Genomic DNA, 14,726 nt, shown 5'->3' with positions numbered 1-14,726 from the left:
GGAAAGCTGAACAGGATTGAAAGATAAGGAACGTAAAAGAATCAATTTAAAACTGCATCAGACACTCTGTACTATCTGAACACCGTAAAACGCACGCTGTTTGGAATGCACTCCGCTAATTTAGATTGCTTTGCCAACTTCTGGGTGCTTTTACGGGAAACGATGGACTCGTTTCAAGTTTGTTAAGTGAAATTACCATCCACAGGTTTTCTCTTGTTTCCGTATTATCGCTCAAAATTGCCGGAGACATCGAATTTTGAAGTAAAGTACGAAAAAGCAGTTTCACATTATCCCGAGCAACTTTGCATCGAGGCAATGAAAGAAATCCTACAATTGTCCAGACGTTTTCATAAAATTACCATTAATTTCTGCAAAAACAGATTTCCCATCGTCCCAGTTCAACGACGAATCTTCGACAACGAACGTCCAGTCTCTAAAACTAAACGCTCTTCGATTTTCTGAATCAATCTCGCGTTTCAAGCTCGCGTTTGCTGGAAAACGTAGCTGCGCGCATCGAAACCAGCCTTTTCACCTTCGAGCGATACACGAAAAGGAAAAAGAGGGACTAACCTGACGATAAAAAGATAAAAAAACAACCGAAGCAAAAATAAAACCAAAACTACACCCACGGAAGAGGAAGACGCGGTAGGCAGAGAAGAAAGAAAATAAATCAACCGACGTGTCTGGAAATCTTTAACGCATTTTACTTCGTTAAGTCGAGAGGTCTCTTGTTCCAGTTGTGGCAGTGACATGCGGCGAGGGTGAACCGGCCGCGGTGGATTTAGTTTGACGAGGAGCTGTGGCTGCGATGTGCGGACGGTGCCTAACTCAATTTCGTTAGTTTAGTTACATTGGCGGTTGGTAACGCGAGGCCCATGCAGGGGTTGCCGTGATTAGATTTCCATGTAGGTAGTGGTGCAGCTACCTAAGCCTTTATACGTACCGCTTTACATGTACGCGCAGACAGCCTCTGTCCCACCCTCTCTCCTTCCTTTCGTCTCTGTCTTTCCACGACCACACGACAAATATTAACTCAACTCAAAGCCATCAGCCCTTCGATTCACGAAAGTAACGCCGATGAATAAGCGAATTCTCTCGACGACCTTATTTCCTGTGTTCTGCCTCGTTGCAGCGTGGATTCTTTCGAGTAGGTGGAACCTTCCGGAGAACCGAGGGCGCGCGTAACGAGTAGACGACAGGGTTGATAGAAAGGGGATGCATGTTTTTGTGGAAGATCGTGGATTACGATCGACGACCAGGTTTTTTGGGGGAGAATTGTGGAATTGGACGATTGTTGGGCCGATCGAAAGGGAAAGGGGTGAATTGATGGAATATTAGACTAGTTGTTATCGTTGGTTATTGTTTCTTTCAAAAACGTATCCTTTGAAGAAATTGGAAAGGATTAAATAAGATGTACGTTTATATAATTGTCTAGATGTTTCATTAACCTGCTGATTTATAATATTAGTATGAGTCATACTTGTGGTAAGTTACGTTCGTAACAGGGCTCAGGTTGATCTCTAACTTCAATCTCTATTCGTCTTAGATCGAAAATGAAATTCCAATTACATATAATATATATCAGATAAATGATCGAACTTCATCCCTTGTTCCTACTACGTTCTTTACGTAAAACACACAATAAATTTCCCGAATCTATCAAGTATCAGAAAACGATCCTGATAAATTTCTTTGTGTTTGAAGCCTGCTTGACCCATGCAACTTCACTGACAGGGATGAACAACGGTCCTTTAGCATTTCAATGTTTCTCGAACCAAGGCGAAGAGATGTCCACGGCTTTCCTATTTCCGTTAAATGAACCACGAAAATGAAGAAGGCCAATGGCGATGGTATCGCTCGATTATACCCGACAATTCTCTATTACTATGTATCTGCGAATCTTGTGCCGGTTGCTTGGTCACTCTCCAGTTATAAACGATATCGCGAGGTTCGATCTATTGCCGGTTCGCTTGCGCGAATTCTTAAGAAGACCTTTGTCCGGTTAATTCGATACCGGTGTACCGTGAATTTCCATCGAAATTCAACGCTCTAACCCTCACCCCTTTATCGCGATCGACCAACGATACCGCTCGATTCGAGCAACGCGATACCATTGCAATTAATTTGCGACGATGCGAAGCCAAGATTCCCCCATTTCTCTGATTAGACGCGTAAATTTTGGGAAAATTGTTCTATTCGTTTGTTCGCGATCTTATTTTACAGACGAACAATTGCGCGACGTTGACTGTTTAGGTAAAAATTCTGCCTCGATTCTCTGAGAAGATAATTCTTTTATCCATCGAACGATCGATCTTTAAGATAACGTATCTGCATTTTCGATTCGTCGTCTTAACGATTGACTGATTTTGCAACGAGTTTCACTTTCTCCCGTGCTTTCACCCTGAAAGACACGTTTTGCCGCGCGACTACACGCTCGTCGATCTTCAACAGCGAAACGACTCCCCTACCGGGGTTAAATACTGATCCATCAACAGATATCACCAGCAGATACACTTTCTAATAAGCGGGGGTTCCAATCATCTGTGTTGTTTCCACTTCGAAGCTACGATAGCTCTTTCACCAAAGAGGGTTGAGAGAATATCTCTTTTCTCGGACAGAACGACCGCGTTCTTCCTGTTCGTTGAACAGTCGATAATATTTAATCAAACGTTGGTTTCGTGACGTGAATTTTCAACTATTTATCATATGATATCATAAATATAATTAATCATGTATGGTCAATAAAATACTCAAATTATAATATCTACTGGTTATTTAACGAGTTTAGTTTTCATCTCTTTAGTAGCGTCGATGTAAGTACGAATCTGCATGAACATCCGCAGTCCAACAATAGCATTTAGCGCAATAATTCGTTAGCAAGTTACATCCACTGGATTTGTCTTTCTCGCGTTGATATTTTTCTAATATCGACGATTATGAACAATAGGTGCAGTATCAATAGGTTTAATAACGAGGTCCTTACCTTTGCCAGATTTATTTGGCGGTGGCCCATCCCGATTCCATGGCGGGTCTCCGTGACCCGAGAACTCCCGAAGTTTGAGGTACGAGATGGTTAGCCTTATTATAGAGGCTTTGTCCAACTGGGAGGTAATAGCCGCCGGTAATGGCAGCATTTTCGCTAACTCGTAGAACTCGAAGTTCTCCTTCCCCCTTCGAGACCTGGCAGCGTCTCTGCTTTTTTCCTTGCGCAGCTCGAGGATGCTGTAACAGACAGAAAAGAGAAACGGGAGAAGGTTAGACGAGCAGGAATATCGTGGCACGGATAAATCAAATTCTTTTTGCTTCCTTCGTCTTTTTTCTCTCGCAACTTCGATCATGTCAAAATGTTCCCTTTCATACGACGTAGAACGGAAGGGATCGATTTTAATTTCGTAACGAGATATTCGTGACAGTCGCCGAGCATGGTTCATCGTTAGATGAATTTTATTTTCCAAATATTTCGATGTTTAACGAAGTATATTTGCGTTGTTCGGAATATTTAATTAATTGTTTGAAAAAATATAGGAAATGTATCGCACAATATGTAAAGCTTCTAAAATAATTTATCAATTTCATTCGACATTAATAAGTTACACTTTTATAAATTTGATACCAAAGTGTCGGCGACAGGTTCGTATTTAGGTAACTATTTTATATTTTACTCTCATGGTGGTTTTACTCTCTTGTTTAATAAAACATCTTTCCGTTTATTCAGCTTTCGTTTTCTTTTATAGCTGATCAACGATGCCATAAGATTCGCTATATTCCATACAATGTTGGCGCGGATGTTTTTACAAGTTTACGACAAATCGAAGCGCGTGTAACCGTTCACGCATCCAGAATAGAAAGAATGTCCGATTCCTGTCCGAAATTCAATTACATATTTGCTGATATCATAAGGTATTCGTTTCGCGTAGTCCTTCCGCAAGGACTCTCGTACTTGATATGCTGACAACGAATTAACCATCTCTATTGGAATCGCGTTACAGCTATTGACCTAGAGTGCGTAGTACCCCAGGGTGACTGTTTCTTTAACGATCCATTACGGTCATACGTTGGAAATCTGGACTTAGTTCCAAAGATAATTAATTATATTCTAATAAATTATAGTATGATCGTCTAAGAATCATAATGGTTTAAGTCACTTCACACACGTTGATCATAAAATAACGTTAATCTCTACGTCCATTACGTAGTAGCAGGTTTAAAACGTACCATGAAAAGGGACAAAGTTACGACTGAATTAACGACGAAGCTAAAGCAACCATAGAAAGATCGAAATACGAGATCGTGAATTTAAACACTTCAAAGTTTCGATTCACGCCACTACCACGTTCTGCTCGATTTTAATCGAACTCGCGAAATAACGTTCGTCAACCCTTTCGCAAAACTACCCCATTCTTCCTCCGCTAGAATTAAAAGGCATGCACACGTCGATTTATCGAATCGTGCGGACGAAACGTCCTATATTAGCTAATTTTAAACGAAACAACCGATCGAACTAATACCGTGGACGATGTATCGACAATTTGCAGACGGATAGGCGAGTATAGGCGTGGCGGTGCGAGCGGCTACGATCGTAGAGCAAACGCGCGGCAAAGGCGGCCACCCGCTCGGCCAGCATACATTATTCAAACGCTATCATGCCTGTGTTTGCTGACATGCCAGCCGAATGTATCTGGGTGAATGTCGACGTAACATTAACCACGCCCCGTGGACGGCCCCTCGATTCCGGTTTTGCATTTAAACATTAAACGCTGACCAATGGGAACGTAATCCGCATTATTCGAAACCCGTTCCTCCCTCTACTCGTCACGGTCATTAACCTTTTGTTAACCAGGGAGCAATCGGTCCCCATGTTCCCGGACGATCCACTCGTTCTATCCAAATGTTCGATTATCGTGGACCTACGCCTATGATGACCAGCGACGTATATTTTCGCGCGGTAGTGAAAAAGGGTGAAAATAAGTTCCGGTCCAACGGGCGTGAAATTATGGCCGAAACGAGAAATTATTGCCCGGGTTCATCCATTTGATCGCGGCTTTTGGAATTTTTATAGCGTTTTAACCTGTTCAGGAATGGATCTTCTACAGGCAAGATAGTGACATCTTTTTTTTCTTTTTTGCTATATTTTTATTTTATATTATACGTTCGACGAACAACTGATACCGATGATTAGAATCGTGGTTAATAACGTGGTAGAAATTACATGAAAGACTTGTATCGTATATTTTGATATTGAAGAGTTGTCGCAGCTAAATTATAGATTCATAATTTTATGAGGTGCTGGGGCGGTTAAATGAATTAAACATGGGGCGTTAATCCAGTTCCAGCCTTGAATGATCCTTAACAAACACCTTGACACACATAAAACTGAATATTTTCACGCGTATTATCAATTTCTATTACGTAATCGATCGGGTCTATACAAACTCCCGGAATTCCATGTGCATTGATACAAGAAACGTCTCAAAAATTTGGAACGACCTAAAGCCGTGTCGTGTACGTTTCCATGAAATTTTTGACGAGACGTAAGACGATTTCTCTCCAAATCGAACGGCCCTTAATTGCAAACATTCTCAACTCGCGAAAGAAACGAATATCACCAAGATTTATCCCTGGCGATTAACGAAGAACGCGGCATCGACAGTTTGAAAAAAAAAAAGAAAAAAAAAGAAGAAAACTCGCAGCAATTAAACGCGCCATTTAGCCAGGGCGGAAGGGTTACGAACAAGATGGGATTTTTATTAGGCTGCTATCGCGCTTAACGGCTGTAAAACGAGGATCCCATGGTCGCCCCTTTTCGTTGATCGCGCGAACGCCATCCGGAACACGACGTTGCCTCATTACAATGGTCTCTCCGCGTCGCTGAAAAGTCGTAAAGACTGAAAGAAGGGGGTGGAAAGACCAGGCCGCCATTCGGTCACCGTCTTGTTTCCGCATTTTACAAGCGTCCCGCTACTTTCCATCGTCTCTCCGCGCCCCCGAGACAAACGCGGCAAGAAGCTCCTTCTATTCTTGCTCCCCCAGGGACAATCACCGGCACCATCCCCATTTCCTTTTCTCTGTCTTAGCGTTCGGTCGTAGCACGCGACGGATGAGAACACGAATTCGAAAACACGGTCGCGGTAGAAATTTCATTTGCCAACGATGCCACCGACGCAATTCTTTCTGCCCGTTAAAGGAACCTTCATTGGTAATTTAAAGTTTCACCGGAGGGTGGAAGTTTCTTTTCGACGTTCTTTCGAGAATGCGGCTGTAATTTGTAGTTGGAGCATCGAAGGATTGGGCTCGGTAAAGTACGGCGAAATGACAGTTAAAGAGCGTTAAAGTGGTTCTTTATGCGAGAACCGATTGGATTTGTTTGGATTGGCTGAAAGGAGGTGGTTGATTTTTACCGGTGGTTTGCGGTCGCGTAGAGAAGAATTGTGAAAGCTCGTGGAGGCTGGGATCGAGTTACGCAATTTGCGATCGTTGGCGTCGAGAGGAAGATAGAGAAAACGGAGAAGATGCGTGCTTTTCAATTTCGTGCAGTTGATTATTGAGTTATCAGTTGAATGTGGTTCCGGATGCTTGTTCGATTATTGTTCGCGTCTATGTAGCGGAATAATATAGCGAAATGATACAATACAATTTTAGGGCTTCGATGAATTTTTAACGAGATCGACGTTTGGCCAGCATTTTAACGCGAATACGTGGGCGAGTGGTGCACCGTATCATTCGTTAATGCGGAATCCCATCGTTTTACCGTTGAACCAGCCTGTCGGACGAGCAATAAGCGAACGCAAAATTTTTTTACCGCTCGTATCGGTTCAAGGGTTCCGTTGGAATTTGGGATAGGAACACGGTCGCGCGCACTGACTTTTTACGACGGCGAATGCAGAAACGAGCGTGCTACGTGCATCGCATACGGGACCGTATGCAACGATGCTTACTAAAATGCGGGCACTCTGTCGTGAGTTACGTCAAACAGTCGCTCCTCCACGGGTCTGATCGCTTTCTTCTTGAATTTCCACCTGAGAAAAAATCGTTCACCTATGTTTTCCACGTGTAAATTTCGACGAATGTCTCCGGTCGAACAAATGCTTCCGATTTTTACTCTTATTTTCGACGAAATTTTAGTTACGCTTATAGACATTGAATTGCGCGAGTATCTATTCATCGAGAGAATTTTGGTGTCTTCTCGTTCGTAAAACGATAATTCTAGATCAATGAAAGGATCGTGAACGTTTTCTGAAATACTAGACACGTTAATGACAAACACGAAGAAATTACATTAACGATATCGTGTCTTAATCTACGACACAAAATTCTTGAATGGAAGAGATGAATTGTCGTGAGTCTATAAATAAAAATATAGGGTACTTTTCCGTCGTTTCTAGGCGAAACCGCTATAATATATCATCGGACGTTTGTATCGTAGACGGCTGCACGCGTTGCATAGCAATCGTGTAGTAGTCGCATAGTAATTGTACGCCTAATTGCGTATAGAGGAGAAATTCCGTATAATTTTAATAAGCAATTGGAAAGTGGAAATGAGAAAGGCTGGTAGTCCTATGCGGGCTATTTCTTTTTTCTTCGTTGTCGAATCTGTAACGGTTTTAGGGAACAAAAAAACGGTCGAACTGAAACGATAGCGTTAAAAGTACCATAATATTCGTACGATATAACGATAAAATAAATTGGCAAGTGAAATTTGTTAAAAAACTTTCACGGTACGTCTATTGGATCTTTGAGCAGTCTCTTAATGCTTTCGATAAAACATTATTTTTGATAAATGTTTTCAGCGATTCTATTCGTCATGCAAATCGCGATATCAATTGCGATGCGTTTGTTGTTGTTCGTGAGAATGCCGCGTCAGTGTTAACCGTGAATCATCTTTGAAAACTGCGTACTTATTTTATTTGAAACTCATTTTAAACGTAGTTTATTTCTAACACCTTGCAAGGCAAGACTGTTGCCTGCATTCGAATTGCAAAAAAATCTGCAGCCTTAATCGCTGCTCGTTGTATGTTAATGCAACGAAATGAACGATACCTTTTCAGAACGAGACGCCTCAGGCTTTGATCGATACCTACATACCGAGAAAACATAAACGGAAAAATATTTTTCTCCTCCCATCTAGGATCTTACATTCCTTCGTGTTGCAATCGACATTGAAATTTAACGCGGAACATATTAGAATCGAAGATTAAACTAAATTCAAGTAATAACCTGTTATTTATCTTATCGACTTGTAAAACATCTTCGCGATCTTATATCAAAGTGTGTGATCAACTCTGGAAAAAATCAAACGCTACGCGACAAGTTTAAATTATCAACTAGCTTAGATCTAACTCTTGGAAAAACTATATTATTTGTAGAATGTTCCGATATAACACTTTCCCTAAAACAATGTGACTGTTATAAAAGATCAATAACCTTTGAAAATCCAAGAGATCAAATCCCACTGCTCGCTATCGCGTATTTTTATCCTATCCCATTCTAAGTTAGCCCGGGATCAAGAATTAACTTCGATATTATCAGGAAGAATTCCGCTGAAATTCCGAGAATCAAAGAGGTCGAAGAACACGAATAACGCTGCCAACGTGGAAGAGGAATTCCGACGCGATCGTCGAAGAGCTTGGTCACGGAACGCGGGCCAAAGTGCGATTAGAGGCGGCTTCCGCTGCTGATTGTGCAAAGATAAAGGAAAGGGAGGCGCGAAGGATGGGTGGCTAAGGTTGCTGCGTCCGTTTTTCCCCAGAGGTATTCCCTAGAAGCTGGCCAGCCTCGAACGAGAAGCACCGACGTGTCTGCAGAAGTGCGAAAATAAAATTACGCGGAACTTTCGGTCAAATTTGTTGAAATTGGGCGGCAGACTGGTCGAACGGGCCAAGGCAAGGGCTCCTCGCGGTTCCCATGGGACACGGGATAGAACGCTGGCGTGTTTCACCCCCGTGAGCCACGGCATAGCTATATCCGTAGCCATATCGTTGAAGGGTGGCAAACGCGCCTTGGACACATAAGGATCCTCGTGTTCTCGGCCGTGCTAAGTGCCGGCCATCAATAATTCAGCAGAGGATCCTGACGAGGTTATCGAGACGATCCTTTCGATCGAGGTGCCGCGCCGTTGGATTTTTCATCCGCCGATTTCTAGTTGCCCCAGAATTATTGATGATAGCCTCGAGAAGGTGGGGGCTAATTCTTCTTAATCCTGACGTTCTCCTTCGGTCTGCATAAACCGAAATGGATGTCGCATCTCGATAGATATTATTTAAACAACGTTTGAAACGTTCGAGTATTTTGCGTTTGGAACGGTTAAAAATATTCGCTATATAACGAGATTAAACATAAACGGGTGCTTGCATATGCATTTCACTGCTAACGTAGGCGACAGTTGCGAGTACGCTTGCTTTAAGTAGAATAGGGCATCTTTGGTCAGACGCCAAATATGCGAAAACTGAATGGCTTATGGAAGTTTGACGCACCGAAGAATCATTCGTTTGATCGAATGTCGATAGTATGTTAAACCATTGTACGTTTCTGTAGTACGTCGATGATCGTTCTATCTAATAAAATTTCAAGAATCAACGAAGCTTGTTCTAGCAGAAACGCGATCACCATTTGTGAAGATTGTTCGATCTCGAATCTAGAAAATTTATACATTCGTCGATATCACTCCGAGTGATCGTTTTGCCTAACGAAATTTTCAGAATCAACGAAACTACGACGTGTCCTATTACAGGTGAATCTGTTGTCCGTGAAAAGCGTTTCGCCTCAAATCTAACAAATTTATACATCCACCAAACTCACTCTCGACGATTTTTCTTCTCGATAGAGTTTCAAAAGCCAATAAAACTAAAGCGCAGAATGATTCCATACGTAATAATTTTAATTTTATTTTATTCACGGGTTTGTGCCCTTTACGTGTTCAAAAAGCTACAGTACAAAATAACACTGATGTTGAGAATAATACTAAATACCGCTATACAAAGTTTAGACAAGTGTACGCACAAACATATTATACATATAGTCTATTCGTTATAATTAAATAATATTCAATGAGATTTTCGTACATAGCAGCAGAGAATCGAAGAATAAGTCTACTTGGATCGCGTATTTATTCGCAGCACTACAAATTCTGGCATCCGTATCGGTGTGACCGAATCTCGACCTAGAAGCCGGCGTATAAAACAAGGGCACGTGCTTGGTGAAATGGAAATGCACATTTGAAGTTAACCGAGCCTAACAAACGAAGGCTATTGGTTTTATTATTTATAGTATCGTGCAGCAAGAAAACGGGGAAAAGAGCGGGCAATTAGCAAGCATCGAGGGAATTATGATGGCCGGGCGCGGTAGGCCGACTACTCGGGCTAATTCAATTAAACAATTCATTTGCCGGTCCGAAGCACCACCTGAGGGCACGTCCCATTCCCGTCGACGCTTCTCTCCGCGTCCGCGTCCGTGTGTTCCGGTCCAAGTGTGCGCCGATATGGAGGAGCGAACGTGAGCTGGAGAAGGACCAAACCTCCCTACCCGTTCCCGTGGGAGTCGTAGCCTCGCGCTACAATACAATGCTCCTAATGTTACGGCTCCAGTTTCGACATAATTTTCTTTCGCGGCCCTTTTGGCTATCGGATGCCCGGCCTTTTGTACCACTTCGACAAAGAAAATGTCATTTCCGGTGGCCGGCTCGATAACGAGGGAAAATTCGCAGGTCTCCAACGTTGCTGTGAACGTAAGCCGCTTCTTACGCTCCCAGGAACCTTTGATACATCGTCTTGTTGATAGACGAAATCTTTTTAATCGAAAGATTCCCGCGTTGTTTCCGAACAGAGAACTGTATAATCGTATTTGCTCTAAATTAACGTTTGAATATTTAGCAGCAAATGGTGGGAAATAATCCAATCGTATCGCTACGTGCGATGCAGACTACATCCAGAGTTCTCGAATCTTATCAAACTCAAAGAGAAACCATTCTAGAACGCAGTCTAAAGCACGCAAAACCATGCGCAACGTTTGCAAAGCATCCTTTAGCCGCTTCTAACGTATCTACCTGGCAAAATCAGCGACGAGCCGAATTCGAGCCTATTCGAGTGAAACGTGGACGCAAAAGGGCCCGCTGTTGGAAAAATATTTCGTCCACGGCTTGGCGGTGTCTCAATGAAACCCCATCCAGCATGGACACGAAGAAAACGAGCGAGTCGCGGCGAGTGGTGGAAAAAGAGATGGTGGAAGCAAGGAGGAGGGAAAAAGAGACAATACGATAACCACTAAATTATCCCAGCACATCCGGCGATGTAAATCACGAGGTAGTCGCGCGCATCAGCGTACGCTGCACCGACTAGGGGAAAGGAGGAGAAGAAATGAAAAAAAAAGAAGAAAAAGAAAAGAAAAAAGAATTAGGAAAAGGAGAAACAAACGGAGATGAAGAAAGAAATCGGGAAGACGGTATGAAAGACAGAAAAAGCGTGGACCTCCGAGGTATACGCGTATAAAGGCACGTATATAGAGAGGTACACGCGTATATAGACACAGGGAAGAGGGAAACGGAGGGAAAAAGAGACAGAGAGAGGCCGGATAGAGAGACAGAGGGAAGTTGGTTCTTGATGACGCGCAGATAAGGGAGGGCTTAAAGTCTACGTGATGTGGTTCCCGATGCGTCCGGGCGGAGGTCGAGCCTGAGAACTTTCGGTAAACGTACTCGGAGACTCGGACGAAACGTAGCTTCTCCCTCTGCCGGAAGAACCCCTTTTGCATTTTCGATAGTGGCCACGTTACGACCCGACACACGCTCGATATACTTGATCGTGCTCCCCGGTACTGACCTCCGAAAACTAGACGCCGAGGTGACGCGCTTGATTCATCCCCTTTCACTCGGGACATCTATCGGTCTTTGGGGTTGTTACTTGGGGGTTTTTGCTACATGCGTTGATTCCACCGATGGTGGTGTCTTGAATTTTCGAACGAGACACGACAGTGAATGAGCAAGAGGGAAACTCTGAATCGCGGTTCAGCTGTAATTTTAGGAATCTTTTTAAATGTTCAAAGTCTTTCTTTAAAGACGTTTTTCGTCCCGAATTTCGGAGCCAGGGATAAGAGTAAATGATCGTAAGAAAATTTTAATATGCAGTCGAGTTGTAAGAATCGTAAGAATTCTTGTTTCCGAGTAATTTTATGTTACGTCAACGATTTCAACGCGTGAAATCTGGCGTAAATTTAGAAACGATTCAAAGTGTCGTATTGCATACGAAAAAAAATCCTGTTTGACTTCCTGTCTCGAATAATCATCGACAGTTTGACGCATGAGGAAAGCTGGAGTCTAGTCTCCTAGGGGTCTCACGTTCACAACTTGCATCCGGACATTCTCATGTCCCTACTTCCGGGAACGTGAGGCCCGTAACGGCAACACCCTCGCCAAACTCAGGCAGAACTTGCGGTCACTGCTCTTTGTCCTAGTATGCTTTTATTTGATAACGATAAGCATGTCGGTAAGATGTTACCTTGAGATCGAGCAATATTTGAAAAATAGCAGAACGAAATATTAGATAGCTGCGTTTAACGAAAAAGCACAAGGAAACATACTATACAGTGATTAATCGTAATTATACACCGAGCATTCTGGAAACGTCGAGTATGAAAGTGAAACGTGACTGTACGTAGTCAGACGAAATATTAAGCTTGATATTATCAATCTAGTCATTAACTCGCTGAGCTATAATTATAGCAACATATTACTCGAAAATTTCTGTCATCCACTTACTCCATTAGTCGAATAACAACTTTTAACTTATCGTTTCTATCTATCTTTAATTTAGTCGGACAATTCCAATCCTATTCTACTTTCAATATACCTACCACGTGTCGGAGTAAATTTTCCCACAATATTTTCCATAAATTATTCAATTATTCTCGTTAGACGAACGCTGTGGAATTCTTATGAAACACAACTAAGGAAGATTGGATCAAACACTATAACCGGTCAAATTTGTAAAACAAATCAATTACTCTGCGAACAATCATAAAATTCAGTCAATGAAGCCAACTGATACAGTTATTAATAAGCTGTTACAGTGGTTGACACGACTGTAAACGATCAACCGAACGATCAAGCAAAGAGTTGAAATAAACCGATCTTCTAGATTCCAAACAGATCTTCAAGAATTCTCCTTATGTAGAACTGAAATTGTCAACAACTTCTCCAAACGTGACTGATGCTACTACCTTCCAAACGAACAGTTTGAAAGAAATTCGACCGTATGTATCTGCGTCAAGCACAAAAATCAAAAATCAAACGAAAGCTCGCCGGAGCTGCAACCTCGGTTCCAATCAACCACCGTCGGTTTCTCGGCATCTCAAGGACCGATCCTGCGATTCGTCCTGCATTAAGGCACTTTCATCCCTCCTATGGCTACCACGGTATGTCTAACTATGAGCGCAATAACGGGGCTGAAGTCGAGAGTGGTGATCGGATCCGTAGAACGAACAGCGAGGAATAATGGAAAGAGGGCGGGGTTGAAAATACGAAGGTAGTGTTGACGGCTCCCCGGGATGCCCCGTCAGCATCAGCGTTCCTCTCTAATCGTATCGGGTTTACTGCCGTGGCGTGACGTACTCATCTGTACCATCGGTTTACCAGCCTTCAGCCCTCTGTACCCACCAACGCCACCCATCACAATTCCCATTATCCACTCGCTGTGACAGAGCTCTCTTGGGACCAGCTACCGGCGACGCTATTTCACCGAGGGATCCGACGAATTCTTCTACGGCAGCGTAGATACCTGACCGACCACCCTGTCCACTTTGACGAGGATGCGTCAAAATAGAGACTCCTCGTCTGCTTTCGACGTCCAAGTGATTCGACGGTTTACGGAGTAAAACTAATCCGAATCGAAGCGGTAGAATCGTAAAAACTCGAGCGAGAAGCGAGATACAGAGATTTTCGTTTGAAAGATGATTGTTTAAGGGACGGTTTTTGGAAGATTGGAAGTTTCGTCGTAGAAAGTATCCGATCGCCTCTAATCTAGGTAGAATTTTGCCAAGCGTTGTTTCTCAGCAACAACGCTGTTTTACTACGATCATTATCGACAGTGTGTCCTCCATGGATATTATAGTGGTCTTGATATATCGTTCGCTATACGGTTTGGTATAAGATTCGATAGTCATATATTCAATAGAACAGATGTTCGCATTTTATGGACGAAAAACGAGTTCGTGTCTTTTGTGTTTTATCGATGCGGATGAAGAAAGAATCCAGACAAACGAAGAACGTAATTTTTCCAAATTCCAGACCAGGAAGAAACGGATGAATAACGGGACGAATGGAAATACCGTATCAATCATTATTCAGTCTTAAATGGATTCAAGCTGAGAAAAACAATTAAACGCATATACAGCGAGCGAGGTTTGTAGTTCGTTAAAATTCTACAAATGAACGAGCCTTTCGGAAAACTAGGCGCAAACGGAAACGGCTTTTTTCCGCTTGTCAGAGGTTGAATTATTAGGTTGATAATAGCAGCGCGGAAAGAACACAAGGGGAACGATATTACCCTATAAAATCATATCTCGACCGGCAAAAAACTCGGGTGGATGATATTTTCGGCCACTTTACAGGCTCGTAAAGCTTCATTACAATCGTTCGTACGCACGAAACATAATCGAGATCTTCTCTTTTGCCAAGCTGAAATTCGCGCTATTCGCTATACGAAAGAGAAAAAGGAATAAAAGAAATAAACAGGAGCAGA

General features: G+C 42.7%; 1 protein-coding gene across 11 annotated transcripts in view; it reads right to left on the bottom strand.

Moving 5' to 3' along the window:
* LOC117241677 (protein trachealess) overlaps positions 1-14,726 on the bottom strand; it is a 138,337-nt gene that overhangs the window by 10,255 nt on the left and 113,356 nt on the right. For all 11 annotated transcript variants that reach the window (XM_033507662.1, XM_033507661.1, XM_033507663.1 and 8 more), the window contains one exon: positions 2,984-3,222. In XM_033507662.1, coding sequence (XP_033363553.1) covers positions 2,984-3,222 — 239 coding nt within the window. The remainder of the gene's footprint in view (positions 1-2,983; positions 3,223-14,726) is intronic.

The sequence above is a fragment of the Bombus vosnesenskii genome, unplaced genomic scaffold, assembly GCF_011952255.1.
Source record: "Bombus vosnesenskii isolate JDL3184/JDL3185 unplaced genomic scaffold, Bvos_JDL3184-5_v1.1 scf7180000016261, whole genome shotgun sequence".
Classification (NCBI taxonomy): Eukaryota; Metazoa; Arthropoda; class Insecta; order Hymenoptera; family Apidae; genus Bombus; species Bombus vosnesenskii.
The sequence above is the reverse complement of the archived record's forward strand: the minus strand, read 5'-3'. Positions and strand labels throughout refer to the sequence as shown.